This window comes from Crinia signifera, chromosome 4, assembly GCF_055691185.1.
Source record: "Crinia signifera chromosome 4, ASM5569118v1, whole genome shotgun sequence".
In the NCBI taxonomy this organism is placed as follows: Eukaryota; Metazoa; Chordata; class Amphibia; order Anura; family Myobatrachidae; genus Crinia; species Crinia signifera.
Genome location: NC_139220.1, coordinates 288,681,422 through 288,699,384, shown reverse-complemented (window position 1 = coordinate 288,699,384; position 17,963 = coordinate 288,681,422). Strand labels below are relative to the sequence as shown.

Below are 17,963 nucleotides of genomic sequence, written 5' to 3'. Positions count from 1 at the left end.
GGGGCCCCCACAGCTTTCTGTGCATTCGATTTGCTCTGCCTCTGTACACACTGTGCGATTTTGCCCGGTGCCGTCAGCGGCATAATTCCCGCGATTATGCAGGAGTGCGTAGCAGCATTCATCGCCGGGCCATACACACTGGGCGGCTTTACGCTGAAAGCCGCTCAAACTTGCTTTTTTGAGCGCCTTTCAGCTCAGTTGTCCAGTGTGTATGGGCCTTTACGGGTGCTGGCTCGGCACACTTATCCCTGTCAGTCAGTCCCAGCACCTCCCATGAGGCCATCTGCTGTGCTGCCGTCAGTTTCTGCAATAGCCGGTCTATTGGTGCCCATACACTTATGCGATCAGATGCGATCCCGCTGCATCTGATCGCATCAATTGGTGCCCAGTGCAGCACCCGATGTCGCATGCCATCTGCGATGAACATCGGGTGCTGGAAGAGGGGTGGCGTGGTGGCTGTGTAATGGGGACCGGAGCGGTGGAGCTTTCAGGCAGCAGCAGATGACTTTGAAACACTAAACGGCACTTTGATTGGCTGAGGACACTGAGAGCTCTCTCAGCCAATCAGCGGCCTCACATTCAGGCCGCCGCTGAGAGAGCTCTCTCTCAGCGGCCTCAGCCAATCAGAGGGCCGTTCAGTGTTTCAAAGTCATCTGCTGCTGCTGCTGAGTCTCGCCGCCTGAAAGAATTTCTTCACAGGCTCCACCGCGGTCCCCAGCTCCATGGCCAGTCAGGTACATACCCGTTCCCCCGCCAGCGATCCAGACCAGCTCCTCCTCCGCTGCTGCCAGCTCCGTTCCCCGAATCCGCCGCTGATTGCATTCGAGCAATCGCATTTGGTTAAAAACCACATGCGATTGCTCATGCAATTCGATAAATATGTGCAGCACATAATATCTATCAATGCGACGTTCAACGGCGTGCCTGCGCATCTCATCGTATATGGTCCCTTTAAAAATGCATGCAATCATTCGATTTATCGGCCGAAATTGAATGCAATATCTCACATATGTATGGGCAGCATAAGAGTTGCTTCAGAGGGCAATTCACCAACTCGTCTGTTCTCCACAGCAACAGGCAGGGAATCTCTGCTCTGCGCAATGGACATGGCATTTTGTTTGAAGGTGCATCATTACATAATACTGTGTGTCGTCGTTTTAAGATTGTGTACTGTGAAAGGAGCTGAGGGGAAGATAATACCAGCTCATCAACCGTGCCCACCAGAGGCGCTGAGGGGTTGATTTATTAAGCTCAGTGAAGTGATAGTGTCTGGTTTTTATCTATGGCCAATCAGCTCCTACCTGTCATTTTTCAAACCAAGCCTGTAACTTCACAGGTAGGAGCTGATTGGCCGGTGATAAAAACAAGACAATTTATCACTTCACCGAGCTTAATAAATCTGCCCCTGAGTGTGCAAAGCTGGGAGAAGTCCTCTATGGTACCGTCAGTAAGTAAGGGAGAGAGTGCCAACCACTAGTGACAGTAGATGAGTGTAATAGTGCTAGGATAGGTGAGCTGTTGGTGTCATGTGATGAGAGAAGGATATCCTATGTGTGCAGCATTGAATGCCCCAAGTGCGTGTCTCTCCTCCGACCAGTCCTTATCAGAAGAAAATATCCATCACTGCATAGTCTGTATATACAGTACCTCATTTATAACACACATTGCAGTATGAAACGTGTCATTTTCTATCACTGTAACATAGAAGGCAGCCTTCCGTTCGTAGATAACGATTTCCGGTCATAGAGTATTATCAAGGCCTCGCACTCGCATGCCCTTAGTTTTGGATGCATGCTGTACAAGACCAACTGTGACATCCGTTTTCTGGAGGTGTAGGTAACACTGGTGCTAGTGCCACAAGGCTGCACAGGAGGATAAGTAGGGAGTGATCCAACCCAATGTGTTATTTGGCCTGTGTAGGGGTTCAGACTGATTTCTCCCAGGATGCATGTTGCAGAATTTACATGCAATATTGGCACAGTTCCCGGGATTGGCCATATACAATTGAATTGCTGAAGCACAGTTTGTAACCTTAACCTTAATTATCCTGTGATGGTTCTCCAATGTGTCTTAAATAAACACTGTTATCACTGCGTGTCTGACCCCTGATTTTTATGTGGGGATGACACCATAATGACTGAGATACTGCAACCAACATTTCGAGTTGAGGTGATCCCTTAACTAGAGGATGTCAGTCACCTCTGTGTTGTGATAATAAATCCACACCATGTTCAGTGGATGCAGCATCTGGGGATCAAGTAGGTTAAATGTGAGCATAGCAGCTACAGTTAAAGTATAGACGCTAGTCACAATATAAAGGAGACTCATCACAGAGTCTATGTGTTCCGTCTATGTGTTATCTATGGTCTTCTATGTGTTCCGTCTAGCATTTCAAAGGTGCTCTGTTCTGAACATGAATTTCCCAGACATGGGGCACATTATGTTACACTGTGGCAATGTAATGTGTAACATAATGTGCCCCATGTCTGGGAAATTCATGTTCAGAACAGAGCACCTTTGAAATGCTAGACGGAACACATAGAAGACCATAGATAACACATAGACGGAACACATACTCTGTGATGCGTCTATGACCTGCCGGCTGCTATAAAGATGCGGAAAGTGACTACCTAGTCACTTTGCCGTATCTGTCCCTAGTCAACCTGCCGGCTGCTATAAAGATGCGGAAAGTGACTACCCAGTCACTTTGCCGTATCTGTCCCTAATCAACCTGCCTGCTGATGCGTACCCCGTCTTTATAGTGGTCCACCTATATATTTTGTTTAGGTTCTGTAATCACGCCCCTTTGTTTTGGTATGCCCTTAACCCAGCCCATTATGATAATTGTGTGTGTGTGTGTGTGTGTGTGTGTGTATATATATATGTATGTATGTATATGTGTGTGTGTGTGTATATATGTATGTATGTATGTGTTCCCAGCTTTAGTTGTGTGCAGTAATGAAATTGTGCTTCACAATGTATCGCCCACTTAGTGCAGCACCTGCAGGCCTGTCCCGCTGCTACTGGTCACGCATGTCATCCCCTCCTGGGCAAAGCCTGGTACTCTGTGACCCAGCCACTGTCGAGCTCACGCATTTTAGCTCCTATCTATGACTTGTAAATGTCTGTAGATGTTGTGTAATGTTGAATGTTTGGCACCAAAAGAGAAACCTTTGCCCTTTCTAGGAGCTGCAGCCATAACGCTCTGCCCTTAGCATCATTGTCTCGTTACTTTATGCTGGGCTGCAAACAGTATATCCAAAAATATCCCTAACTAGTTAACAGCCCATCAAAATGACGGCTTCTGCACTGTACTTTGAGGGGTAACACAAACTCCCCAATCCCTATCTGCTCCTACCTCCAGTCTCCACAGCTCCCTCTCTCCATATTCAGCAAGTTTAAAACCGATCAATGTCCCTGCAAAAATTGCTTTCACTTTCTCTTATGGACTCTTTTAGCACACAAAGGAGTCATTTGGTCTGTGGAGTGGCCTCTAGTGGTCGGCGGGGGAACTTCACCTCATAACTGTAAAGGAGTAGTTGGCTATGTTGTGATCCCACTCTCAAAAGTGCAGCCCTAATGTCAGTGATGTTACTGGTTCCTATCCAGCTGCTGAGGATGAATATTGTCCGCTCCCTGCACATTGATGCAGTGTGCATACAGCTACAGACAATACAAAACTAATACTTTCCTACCAAATTTCATAGGGAGAACAAAGATCCACTAATAGGTGTGTGCTATACGAATTTAATGCAGATGTGTGACTGGTGTTGTGTAATATATAGTGTGTGTTTATATAGCATCAGTGTGTGTGTTGTGTTATCTACCTTGTCACCTGTGTAAAGAAAGGCCCATTGTGACCGTCCACAAGGTCATCGCAGGGTCTTGTGGGACGTCCTCCTTACCTGAAGCCATCCCTGGAAATAAGCATGAATGAATCTTTACAGAAGGAATGAATCTGGGACAGCCTTGTGTGTACAGTATTTGGTAGTTTTCATGCCCTCTGTCACATATTGCAGAGATATAAATGACACGAGTATCCTTGTCCTTAATACTACTCTATTTTGGGTGTAAGGACACAAATGTTGTTATGTAGGAACAGGTTCTGTTTACCTTTTGGGGCTGTGTTGCAATTCCCTGCTTTATCTCCAACATCTTTGTAAACCACTGGTTAAATAAAGGAGAAGCTTCCGGAGAACCCAGATCTTCTAGAACAAAGCTCTTACATATGCACATGAGTGCTGCGTGTTCCTTTGTGCATGTGGGCTGTAGGTTTTTCCCGTGCACTCCCAGCCTTCACGTGTGTTCAACATGTAGTGCCAGGCGGTGAGGTATGATAAGGACCCAGACAGCTGGCAGACTTTACTAAATCAAAGATGGCGGTGAGCTAGATTTGTTTTTGTTTGTTTTCCTCCAGAACTTGGTTTGTGCTTTGTGATCGCTGGCCCTGGGTCTCTGTAGTTGTGGTAAATCTATTCTTCCTCTTCTGTACACCTGATTCATCTGGCATGCTCCACCTCACGGAATTTCTTCTTTCTGCAGTCATTACCCTGCCTTCTCTGTGCAGGCACCTCTAATCTGCAGGGGCCGGCAATAATGCAGGAATGCACATCTGCGCTCACCGCGCATTGCTTTTCCATACACACCAGTTGTTGTTTTTTTTTTTTGTTGTTTTTTTTTAGCTCAAAGTAGCTCAAAACGGGAAAAGTGAGCTACTTTTGAGCTCAATCGCCCAGTGTGTATAGGCGGGCAATCATTACTGGTGTACCCCTCCTCCATTAGCACACATCTGGCACTGCTGCTGCAGCCCCGTGTTTGTTTTTACCTGTACACATCTTATTGTACTGGAGTGTCTCGCCACTTACTGCACCCCAGTGTCGGGGTGTACACACAGAGCGATTCCTGTTATATTCCATCTCGATTCGATCGAATCACACTGTGTACCCATTTGATTTTGACTATATATAGTACAGATCTGTACTATATAGTCTTCCTTGCACACAGTGTATTTGTTTCTATTCGATATAGACTGAGCGGGAGCGCGCCTCAGGATCGAATGTGGCTAAAAACTGTTTGATTTTGATTTTGCGCTGTATAGTCAAAAACACTTCGAAAGTGATCCTGTCTACAGGTAATGTCCGGTACACATCTGCTTGCATCGGTGTACCCCTCTGACTTACTGCACACATCTGGCACTGCTTGTGCATCCCAGCATACTTGTCTGTACACATCTGTTTGCATCGGTGTACCCCTCTCCCATAATCCCACATCTGACACTGCTGCTGTACCTAGTGTGGGTACGCATCTAATTGTAGTGGTGTACCCCTCCCCCACACATCTAACTCCCCAGCATACACGTCTGATTGCACTGGTGTACCCCTCTTCCTATATTGCACACATCTGACACCCCAGCATACACACCTGATTGCACTGGTGAACCCCCCCATACTGCAAACATCTGACTGTACTTGTGTAGTTTCACGGTGGCAGGCTACACTATGTTTTCAGAATAGGCAAAGCTACGTTGTCGGCGTAGCCCAATGGCTGCCTAGCGTAGTGTCCCCGTCAGGCAGCTAGTCACCGTACTTTCCCCTGTGCTGGCGGACGCCGGTGGATAGGGGATTATGTGGGCGCCGGTGGAGAGGGGATCATGCGGGCGCCGGTGGAGAGGCGCTCCATCTGTCTGAGACGCACAAGCGTCTCAGTAATTCTTACAGCAGGGTACGACAATCCTGCCTGTGTCCACTTCAGGGAGACTGACAGGGTTAGGGGTTCGGTAGCGCGTGCGTCTCCTGCACAAAGTTACATACTGGCAAATGCCTCCATTCAAACCCCCACTATCCACACCAGCCCGAAGCATGGTGAGCCCCGCGGTACGCGTCCTCCCGACTTGTGCATACCATCACTATCCACGTCGGCGTGGAGTTGTTTTCCTAAAGTGTGCCGAGCCCCGCGGATTACCTGACGTGTATTCCACTTCCCCACGCAGGGCTTGCCACGCTTCGGGCTTGGTGTCTCCCACTCTTTGGGCTCGGCGTCTCGCTGCGCTCGCCACACTTTATAAAATCAACTCCACACCAACGTGGATAGTGGGTGTATGAACAAGTTGGGAGGACGCGTACTGTATCCCCTCGTGGGGCTCGCCACGCTTCGGGCTGGCACGGATAGTGGGGGTGTTTCAGGAACACATTCACATCTCTCAGGTCAGGCAGGTTAAAATGGTCAATGGTTCCCACACAATTTAATAAGAGCTGACTGACTACACTAACTACGTAACGTTCGGCTAGCAGCGAACGGGCAGGAACACTGTGCTGACAGGGACGCCGACTACGCTGGCAGCGGGAACACTATGCTGATTCTGACCGGGACGCTACGATGACTACGTAAATGCCGCCGTGAAACTACACAAGTACCTATCTGACACCTTCTACTCCTCACCTTGCATCGCCTGTCAAAGGTTTTAGAAAATCTCCTCCTCCTCCTCCTCCTCCTCCTTTTTTTCCAGTTTATAATTATTATTATTATTTTTATTTTTTTTATTTAATCTTCAAATCCAATGAACAACCTGAAATAGAACAAATATGAGCAGTAAATTGATAGAGGTTCGAAACCCCCAAAAGAGATAACAAAAACAGTCAATTTTTAAAGAGATGTTAACTTTTTAAAGGAACTACTGATGGGTTAAAAACAATTCAGCTGCTCTTCAGCAATGATCATGTGGCTGCCTGGGCCAAGCAGCAGGGCTAGTGGGCTACTGAAGACTGCAAGAAGGTCTTATGAACCCATAAATAAAGAAGGAATCTTTGCACCTCGAAGCAGGGTTTTACACAGTTGAGTAAGTAAGTGAAATGATAGTTCCTCCATGTGTAAGGGTAATGTACTTTACAGCATGTTTACGCCCAAAATGTTAACATGAAAATGCATTTTATATCCTAATACCCCATGTTCTGCAATCTATAGCATTGATTTTTAGCTGTTGGACTTAAACACGCCGAGCTGCTTGGTCAATAAACCATGATGGTCTGAAGCTCTTGCTGGTTCCTGAGTCAGTGACATGTACCCAGAACTAAAAGGGCCTCCACAGCATTTTGCAGCTTCATGTGGTACCCTCTGGCCTGTACCTATTTACTCAAGGGTTTATGCCACCGCAAGATAATGATACAAAACCTCCAGCTTGTGTCAGAGCTACCTTGCAGGAAATGAAGACTGACGACTAGGCTTCAAGTCATGGAATGGCAGCTCAGGCTACAGCTGGCTTGGAATGAACCGTACAGAATGGAGAAAGCAAAGGAACCTATCAGTACAATACAGGTGTGAGAACTTCTGCAACAGTGATGGGAACTTCCCGGACAATATTTCTTTCATTATAGAAAGAATGACTTGTGTGTGATTGGCAGTGGTATGCAAATGGTGGCTACTTTGTTGGGTACATTGAGACCTAAAACTGCAAACATTTCGGTAAAATGGGAGAAATAGAGGTGTGCTGATCATTGTACACATCTGGTTGTACTGGTGTACTGCTCTCCCCATACTGTGCACACCTTGCACTTATGGTGCACATCTTATTGTACTGCTGTGCTCCTCCCTCCTTACTGCACACCTGACACTGATGGTGCGCACCTGTTGTACTGCTGTGCTCCTCCCTCCTTACTGCACACCTGAGACAGATGGTGCGCACCTGTTGTACTGCTGTGCTCCTCCCTCCTTACTGCACACCTGACACTGATGGTGCGCCCCTTTTGTACTGCTGTGCTCCTCCCTCCTTACTGCACACCTGAGACAGATGGTGCGCACCTGTTGTACTGCTGTGCTCCTCCCTCCTTACTGCACACCTGACACTGATGGTGCACATCTGATTGTACTGCTGTGCTCCTCCCTCCCTTACTGCACACCTGACACTGATGGTGCACATCTGTTTGTACCGGTGTGCTCATCCCTCCCTTACTGCACACCTGACACTGATGGTGCACATCTGATTGTACTGCTGTGCTCCTCCCTCCCTTACTGCACACCTGACACTGATGGTGCACATCTGTTTGTACCGGTGTGCAGCAACCCTCTTACTGTACTTCACTGGTGTACTTACATGTGCACATGTGATTGTACTTGTGTTCTCCCTCCTTACTGTGCATATCTGATTCTTCTAGTGCATTGCACGCATGTAACTGCACATACCATACATCTGATGCTGTTTTTTGAACACTGCAAACATCTGATATTGGTTTGCCCACCCGCAATTATTCATATACCTCTGATCTGTGCCCATTTGTACTCATATTTGATTAGGGTGGTGCCAGCCATATAGCTCACATTCTGCTTCATGGTGTCCTAGTGTTCCCTCTAAGCTTTTTTTGCCCTTTTTGTGTGGCACTGTGCACCCTTACTTTGCCCCATACTGTGTTGGCATGCCGCTAAGAGCTTTCTGTGTGTGCCATCATGTGTAATGGGCATTATGGTGTGTGGTATAATGTGTAAGAGGCATTACGACAGAATATGTCATGGGCGTATGACAATGTTTAAAGGGTGTAATCCCAGTGCAGTGTGCAATTTTTATTTGTAATATAAAATGTGCCCTCCAGATTGATGAAGTTCCCTGCTTGGTGGTCAATGCCCTGCCCTAAAAAAATCCTAGGGTGAACACTAGTGTCCCTTTTTATAGCCCCATATCAATATCCCCCTAATTCTACTGCCACATATCCTGCGTAGTCAGCGTAGTGTCCCCGTCAGGCAGCTAGTCACCGTACAGTCCCCGGGAGCTGAAGCTCTGTCCCTGGCAAGCCTAGTGAGCGCCTCTAACAGTGCCAGCGCGCGCATGATCCCCTCTCCAGTGGAGAGGGGATCATGCGGGCGCCGGCGGATAGGCACTCCATCTGTCTGAAATGCAGGAGCGTCTCCGTAAGTATTGCAGCAGGGTACGGCAACCCTGCCAACAGAGTTAGGGGTTCGGTAGCGCATGCTTCTCCTTCACAAAGGGGGGGGGGGGGGGGGTGCGGCCGCAAGTGTGTCTCATGCACAAAATTCCTCCGCATTTGCCAGTGCTCCATGTTATGTTACATGCTGGCAAATGCCTCCATTTCAAACCCCCACTACCCACGCCAGCCCCGAAGCATGGCAAGCACGAGGGGACGCGTTGTGCGTCTTCCTGACCTTTTCATACCCCTACTATTCACGTCGGTGTGGAGTTGATTTTATAAAGTGTTTCGAACTCAGCGAACAACCGAGCCCGAAGTGTGGTGAGCGCAGCGAGCCCCGTAAGGGGACGCGGATTACTTCACATGTATTCCACGTCTGCTCGCCACACTTTATAAAATCAACTCCACGCCAAAGTGGATAGTGGGGGTATGAAAAGGTCGGGAGGAGGCGTAACGTGTGCGCTCACCACGCTTCGGGCTGGTGTGGATAGTGGGGATGTTTCAGGAACACATTCACACCCGTCATGTCAGGCAGGTTAAAATGGTCCCTATAGGAGGGTTTGAGCGCTAGGGACAAGTGTGCTGTGCTGCATACAGATGGCTGCCCTCTGGTAGAGGGATGCCGCCCTCAAGTAGAGGAATACAGAGAGAAAAGAACCAGTGGGCGCCTTCTGTATACTACAACAATTTATTATACAAAAAATATAAAACAATAATTTGCATGCATGCAAAACCTCAATAAAAAAGGAGATTAAAAAGCCATTTCACTGCATTTGCATAATGGTGTAACTAATAGTTACCAGTTCCTGGTTGGGTAGGTAAGTCGCTGGGTATGAACAGATGTTTCAGTCTCGCACAGTAATAATGTGGACAATAATTTGTAAATACTTCCAGATGGAATCAGGGTTTACCGGACAAGTGCACAGTAACCGGTATGGCGAAAGGTGTCAGTTCCTTATTAGTACTCGGCACTGTCTCCTTCAATCATTGGGACATGCGCAAGATTGCCTGGTGTGTGCGCTGAGCCAAATACCTTGTGCTGTTGAGCGCTTCTCCAGGCGCTATGCTGGCCAACAACCCGACTGGGCTAGGGTGAACGGTGATCCAACACGTCAGGAGCAAACCAGCGCTTGTGTAGGCTGCCGTATACAGCGCATACCTCCTCTGTGGGCAGCGGTTGCTGGATCTCGTTCCCAGCCGGCTGCACGTGTGTACAGTGAGGACCAGGCTGCAGGGGGTGCAGATCAGTCAGACGGCAGACAAGTAGTGTTGGTCAAGTGCCATAGTGTGCCCCGCGGGTCCTCAACTGTCAATGCTCGTAAGTGGACTCCTCACAAAGACGCGTTTCGCCGCGTTCAGGCGGCTTTGTAAATTTTAGGTTAAAATGGTCAATGGTTCCCACACAATGTAATAAGCGCAGACTGACTACGATAACTACGTAAGCTCCGGCTGGCCGCGAACAGGCGGGAACACAACACCTATTCGGACAGGGACAGTACACTAACTACATAATGGGCGCCGCGATAATACACAAGTACCAATTGTCCTGCTGCAGCCGTCCGGCTGCCGCTGAATAGGACTGACAGTCTCCGGCTACTGCTGATTAAGAGGAATCTCACAAGAACTACCGACCTCTCATGAGAATTCCCCTGTACTTGACTCCCGGCAAAGCCGCCGGGCGTGTGGGTGGGCCACTAAGACCAGCTATGGGGGCTGCATATGGCCCCCGGGCCTGAGGTTCCCCACCTCTGCCCTAGAGTATGGTAGGGTGTGGGCGGGACAAAAAAAGTGAAAAGCTCATGTCGACATTTTTACTGTCGACCTTACCTTTGGCCACCTAATACTTGTGTCGGCCTTAGCCATGTTGACCGTTTAGAGGTCAACCTAATGTATGTCGACCTAGTGACCATATCCATATGTCTACTATTGCAAAGCGCAACGGAATCTGCTGCGCTATATAAGAAACTGAAAATAAATATCCCCTCTAATCCCCCTTCACCACTGCTCTTATTCATATACCTGTGATTGTAACTGTGCCCGCCCTCCTGACCATTCCCTTACCCACACACCTCTTGTTCCCATATTTGGGACCATTGCCCCCTACCCTGCCTGCACTTAACACTTGCATTGTACATCTGTTGTGTTACCATATGGCAGGCTTTCCCAACCACGGTCCTCAAGGCACACCAACAGTGCAGGTTTTAGTGATATCCAGGCTTCAGCACAGATGGTTTAATCAGAATCCCTCAGGTACTAATTAAGTCACCTGTGCTGAAGCCTGGATATCTACAAAACCTGCACTGTTGGTGTGCCTTGAGGACCGTGGTTGGGAAAGGCTGCTATATGGTATCCTCCATTTCCAGAGCTGTGGGTCTTTGGATGCATCCCACCTACAGCACATTAAAGTCTCCACGTGTCCTACACATCTGTAGTCACTGCTGCTTCTTAATAAGTGACACTTTAATGTCAGTCAGCTGCTGGACGCGCCCTTTGTCATTGTTTGTCATCTTCTTCATCTTTGACCGTTCCTCTCTTTACCTTTCCCTCCAGCCTGTAACCTTCATATATATCTCTGTCTCTCTCTGTCTCTGTCTGTCTCTGTCTCTCTCTCTCTCTCTGTCTCTCTCTCTCTCTCTGTCTCTCTCTCTCTCTCTGTCTCTCTCTCTCTCTCTGTCTCTCTCTCTGTCTCTCTCTCTCTCTCTCTGTCTCTCTCTCTCTGTCTCTCTCTGTCTCTCTGTCTCTCTGTCTCTCTGTCTCTCTCTCTCTCTCTCTCTCTCTCTCTCTCTCTCTCTCTCTCTCTCTCTGTCTCTCTGTGTCTCTGTGTCTCTCTCTCTCTCTCTCTCTCTCTCTCTCTCTCCGCCCCCCCCCACGCTCCTCCCCTTTGTTTTTATCAAGACTCCCCCTCCACCCCCTGTCAACAAGAGACCTGCTGCCAGCTGATAAGACAGCAAGCACTCACTGCCTCTTTCCCTGACACGCTCTTAGCGCTCTCTTGCTGTAACAATCCCAACTTCATCCGTCTCTCCCTGTCCTGTCTTGTCTCCTTCTGCCTCACATGCTCCTGTATCGCTCACTTTGCCTTCCAGTCTCCTCACTGAAGAGTTCATTCCCTCCCTCACTACCTCTCCCTAATTCCTAACATGCTCTATCTCTCCCTGTCCTACCTTACCTGCAGTCTCTCTTTATATTGGCGTTCTGTCCCCCAACACTATTTCTACCATGTCTGCTCCTTACTACCCCCTCTGTAGAACGCTCTTGCTTATTTCCTCCCTGTTCCAGCAAATAGCTTCCTCACAAGTGTTCTACGGTCTAGCGTCGCTCTGCAAACCCTGATATTCCCTCTACCTTTCCTCCCTCTCCTTTGAATGTCAGAGCAGCTGAACTAGTCCCCTCTTGAGTTTTGGCCCCAGGATGTCGGCCCTGCAGAAGTTGGAGAACTTTGCCTCACGGGTCTTCAGCCGCGGACCCCGCAGTCCAGCTCCAGGACGGGAGCCAGGGACCCCACACAGTCCTCCGGCACCCAGTCTGCCCAGCAATGTGCTGAGCTGGGATCGGGAGAGTGAGTTTGCGCGATGCCCTGCGGGGTAGGGAGCGAGTGCGCTTTATTCTATTTTGGAAAACTTTGTTTAAAGAGACGGGAAGGTGTTTTGCATTTAGGTAAGGGGTCTGGATAAAATGTTCCGCGAGAGGAAATCCATAGGTATTGTGCATTGGTCAGTGTTTGGAATGTTCTGGGGAAGGTATCTGCGGTTTTAGTACTGCATCATTGTTATGGTCATTTGTGACATCCTGCAGAACTTTTACTTTTTATGTTTTTTTATGTTGTACAATGCTCTGCCATTTGTGCAGACCGGAGCCACAGTGTCCTGGCAAGCACGCAGTTATGCGATGCTCTGCATGCCTCTGTTATCTCGCCCTCTTAAAGTTTGGTTGACATAGTTTTTAGCTTGTGCAATGCTCTGCAATCTGTTGTCACACTTCGCTCTGCAAACGCTCCGTAGTTAATCTTTTATTGCAGCTTCCTGTAGATGTCTCTGGTGTTTTTATCACAGTAATCCACTGCTGCATGATACATGTCACGTTGTCACCGTATACATTGTATGTAGGACACACAGTTAACATGAACATGTTTCTTACCTAGTGAGCCGTCCTGCTGCGTAACCCCACACACCCTGACACAAGATGGGCACAGCTGGCATAACCGGTTTGCCTGTGCCGCCAGCAGGTGTGGTTTATGGCCACTGAGGGTGGGTCCATCGTTATGTAATTCAGCAGCTTAATATAGCGTTCCTATCTCACTGTTCCGTGTTCATCTGCCTGTCATAGCTGTGTGCTCAGTGCTGGCTCTATCTTCTCTATCCAGCGTGTGTATGAACATGCCAGACTGTGGTAGCGCTGCTCTGCCGGTGTCACCTTGCAGGACCTTGTGCGAGTAACATTACATCTGAGAGATTTCTTATCACAGTGTACAGAGAAGCAGGAGTGAAGCGGCTCACTCGTGCTTTTTTTCCAAGTGAATGAGGTTTTCCAGTCGCTATTCCTTTACATCATGCAGTAGTTTTAAATATGAAAAAATACAGCCTAAACCAAGCCTGGCCAACTTGCAGCTCTCCCGCTGTTGTGAAACTACATTGCCCAGCATGCCCTGCTACAGTTATGCAATTTGGGAATGCAAAACCTGTGGCAGGGTATGCTGGGATTTGTAGTTTCACAACAGCTGGAGAGCAACAGTTTGGCCAGACCTGGTCTAAACAAAGTAGAGGGTATTGGTTTTAATTCAGCGCAACTTACCTTGGTGAAATGCCGAGTGATCATGTCTTGTGTGATGGTGGTACTACTACTACTAAACCCATCTTCACCCCAAGCATTCTACTTATTTGACCACTTTAAGCCTATTGTTATTGTGATGGCAAATAAATCACCTAAGCATTCACCTTTGCACCAGAGCATCATTAAGCACCATCTATAACCACTTACCACCACCACCATCACACTAGACCAGATCACTTGGCATTTCGCCAAGGTATAAACCACTACCCTGTACTTGGCCACAGGACGAGCAATTCCTGCCTTATCCGGCAGCTCACCTGACCCAGGTCCTGTGCAGGAGTTTCACATGCATACTGGTCTAAACTAATACCCTGCTTTTAGTTATGCGCCACTCGCCTATTGTTCAGGAAGTCGCGTTTATAAAATTTGCTGTTGCGTGTTCTATTTCCCCACCGAGACTCGGCCATGCACAATCACAGGTGGTCGGTTTTATCAATTACCCTGATGTTCTGTTTTCCCAGTGCTACTTGCAGTACACTGCTGCATATGTTACTGGTGGTGTGTAGGTTTTAGTTTTCCCGCTGTTATTTTCAGTACACCAACATTTGACACTGGCGGTGTGTATGTTCTGTTTTCCTGGTGCTACTTTCAGTACACAGCTACATATGTTACTGGCAGTATATATGTTCTCTGTTTTCCTGCTTTTATTTGCAGTGCACCTAATACATTATACTGGCGGTGTGTATGTTCTGTTTTCCTGCGGTTTCTTTCGTTACTCCTCCATATGTTACTGTATGTATGTTCGTTCTCTGTTTCCACCCTATTACTTGCAGTACACACCTACATATGTTACTGGCGGTGTGTATGTTCTCTGTTTCCCCGCTATTACTTGCAGTACACACCTACACATGTTACTGGCGGTGTGTATGTTCTCTGTTTCCCCGCTATTACTTGCAGTACACACCTACACATGTTACTGGCGGTGTGTATGTTCTCTGTTTCCCCGCTATTACTTGCAGTACACACCTATATGTTACTGGCAGTGTGTATGTTCTCTGTTTCACCACTGTAACTTGCAGTACACCTACATACTGTATGTTACTGGTGGTGTGTATGTTCTTTTTTCCTGGTGCTACTTGCAGTGCACAGCTGCATATGTTACTTGCTGTGTGTATGTTATTTATTTATTTATTTACAGTTTCTTATATAGTGCTACATATTCGTTGTGCTTTACAATTGGAAACAGTGATTAAACCAACTGGGTAGTAACAAAACAACCTGGAGTTAGGAGGGCCCTGTTCGCAAGCTTACGATCTGTTTTCCCCGTGCTACTTCCAGTACACCTACATATGTTACTGGTGGTGTGTATGTTCTGTTTTCCAGGTGCTACTTGCAGTACACCAACATATGTTAATGTATGTATGTATCGTCTTTGTTTCACCGCTTGCTTGCAGTACACACCTACATATATATTGCCGATGGGGGTGTGTGTGTGTGTGTGTGTGTGTGTGTGTGTGTGTGTGTGTGTGTGTGTGTGTGTGTGTGTGTATCCCTATTACTTGAAGTACATCTTTTATAAACCTTTGTTTCTTTTTTTCCTTACTATTACACATGATACACATTCTTATGACACCACTGCATGTTTTAGTTCTACACAGTTACATACAGTAACTGTCCACATATTACTGATCATGTAGGCTTTCTGTCTAGCAACTGGTACAGGCAGTACATGTGCATAAGTTACCCTTGGTGTAGGCTCCCCAGTGTTACAGGTAGTACATGTCCATATGGGATGCGGTCAAAATCCCGACAGGGACAAAATCTCGACCTTTAAAATCCTGACAAGGTCAAAATACAGACATATAGAATGTACAGGTGAAATTGTCAACATGACTTTGGGTCGACAGGTCGCAAGGTCGACATGGGATTTTTGACCCAACATGTGCCGACAGGTGGTATTTCATGCCCTACCATCCACTAGGGCGTGGTGGGAGAATAAAATAGTGTGCCGAGCGCAGCGTGGCACCGTGCCCGAAGCATAGCGAGCGATGCGGTTCACCTCCAACTGTGTCCATGTAGACATTCCGGTCAAAAAACAGTGAAAAAACCCATGTCGACCCAAAGTCACGTTGACAGTTTCACCTGCACATTCTATATGTCGGGATTTTGTCCTTGTCGGGATTATAACCCATTCGGGATTTTGTCCTTGTCGGGATTTCATACCGAATCCGTCCATATGTTACTGGCCAGATGCTCTTACTCCTTTCTTACAGGCAGTACACATACATAAGCCATTCTCTCTAACAGTGTGTAACTGCTAGGGTCACGCAATAGTGAGTCTGGCAAGTAGAACAAGAAGGGAACGATTTAACGAGTGACGTTCTTGTGATCACTTAATGCGATTGCTAAATGGTGCTTCAGCCAATCTGCTCCTAACTGTCATCTGTTTGAAAACTGACATGAGCTGATTGGCTGGAGCATCATTTAGCATTTTGTAATGATTCATAACAAGCAAATCCACCCTATGTATTTATGTGGCCATGAAAGTGGGTTCTATTTGTATTTTGCATGAGCTCCTAACCTGCTCTCTTCCCAGACTTTCCATTTTATTTTATTTTGCAAACTTAATCTCCGTCCATCTGTCTACAGTGAAAGAATTCCTGGCCAAAGCGAAGGAAGACTTCCTGAAGAAATGGGAGAACCCAGCACAGGTAATGCACAGAGCAGGTGCACGCTGCAATGCATTATGTAGCAGTGTGCTGCACGCAGGGCAGGAGGTTGTAGGCTGCATGCATCATGGGTAAGGCACTGTCCAGAGCGGTTGGCTGGGTGCTGAGTATATTGAGGAAGGCAGTGTGTAGCTGTTGACTGCAGCGCAGGTAGCAGTATGCAGTGTGCAACACAGGTAGTGGTAGGCAGTATATAGCAGTTTGCAGTACATTTAGCTTTAGGCAGCAGATGGTGGTATACGGTGTGTAGCGCAGGTAGTGGTATACAGTGTGCAATGCAAGTAGGCTGTAGGTATTGGCTGGAATGTGTGCAGTGCATGCAGGGGGTATGTAGTGTGCAGCACAGGTCGAGGTAGGCAGTATGCAGTACATGAAGCTTTAGGCTGCAGGTAGTGGTTGCTGTGTGCAGTGAATCCACTGGTATGCATTGTGCAGCAAGGGTAGCGTTAGGCAGCATATAGTGGGATCCTGTGTGCATTGCTGGTGTGCAGTTGGCTGTATGTAGCAGGGCAGGTAGCATTGTGCGGTGCATGTAGCGGTGTATAGCACAGAGTAGTTGGTTGCAGGCAGCAGTGTGCAGCGCAGGTAGTGGTTGGCTGTGTATAGCACAGAGAGTAGTTGGTGCAGGCAGCAGTGAAGGTAGTGGATGGCTGTATGCAGTGCAGGTAGCTGAAGCAGTGTGCCGTACATGTAGCGGTGTACAGCACAAGTAGTTATTTGCATACAGCAGTAGCAGTGCGCGGGTAGGCTGCATGCAGTGTATGGTGCGTACGATCTGGGTCTAGGTCATTCATATTTGGTTTTGACTATGTACTGTAGTACAGATCTGTATTATGTAGTCTTGCCTGCCAAGACTATTTTTCTATGCGATTTACACTACCCGGGAGCGCGCATCGGGATCGAATCTGCATCGAATGTAGAAAAACCATTCGATGTCCATTCGATTTTCTATTCAATTTGGATTTGATTTTGTGTATAAGCAAAAGTGAATAGATATCTCTCAGTGTGTACCCTCTGTGCTCACCTTGGCTATCTGTGCTCCGCAGAACACTGCTCATCTGGACCAGTTTGAGCGCATAAAGACTCTGGGTACAGGCTCATTCGGTCGAGTGATGCTCGTCAGACACAAGGAGAATGGCCATCACTATGCTATGAAGATCTTGGATAAGCAGAAGGTCAGAGCAATAATCGGGTTTATTGTATATAATGTAACACCACAACTTGGGTCTGGAGGACAGGTACCTTGCAGAACATGCTGGAGGCGGGTGGGTGATTGCCTTGTGCCATATGCAGCCTCATGCGCTTATTGATATACAGCCAGTGTCTCCTGCTAAAACATGTACTGTGAGGAGAGGACTGGCTTCTGGGAAGGGCTTCATGAGGTAATTACTGAACATTATGACACACAAATTATTGTTCTCAGTGTGCGATGATATATGCAAGTGACAGCTGTGTAACATCCGTAAATGTAGCTGCTGTGCATTCTGTAATCCCAAGAGTAATACTGCATTGTTACTGGCAATACATTCTATAGTACAAGGACTAGTACTTC

At 47.5% G+C, this 17,963-nt stretch overlaps 1 protein-coding gene across 3 annotated transcripts in view; it reads left to right on the top strand.

The window, feature by feature from the left end:
* Positions 1 to 17,963, top strand: part of LOC146075590 (cAMP-dependent protein kinase catalytic subunit alpha) — a 45,141-nt gene that overhangs the window by 17,245 nt on the left and 9,933 nt on the right. For 2 of the 3 annotated variants that reach the window (XM_083184972.1, XM_083184971.1), the window contains exons 3-4: positions 16,332 to 16,393; positions 17,458 to 17,586. In XM_083184972.1, the coding sequence (XP_083041098.1) occupies positions 16,332 to 16,393; positions 17,458 to 17,586 (191 nt within the window). Of the gene's footprint in view, positions 1 to 11,904; positions 12,472 to 16,331; positions 16,394 to 17,457; positions 17,587 to 17,963 lie in introns of those variants that run through there. The other variant, XM_083184970.1, reaches the window with a different exon arrangement.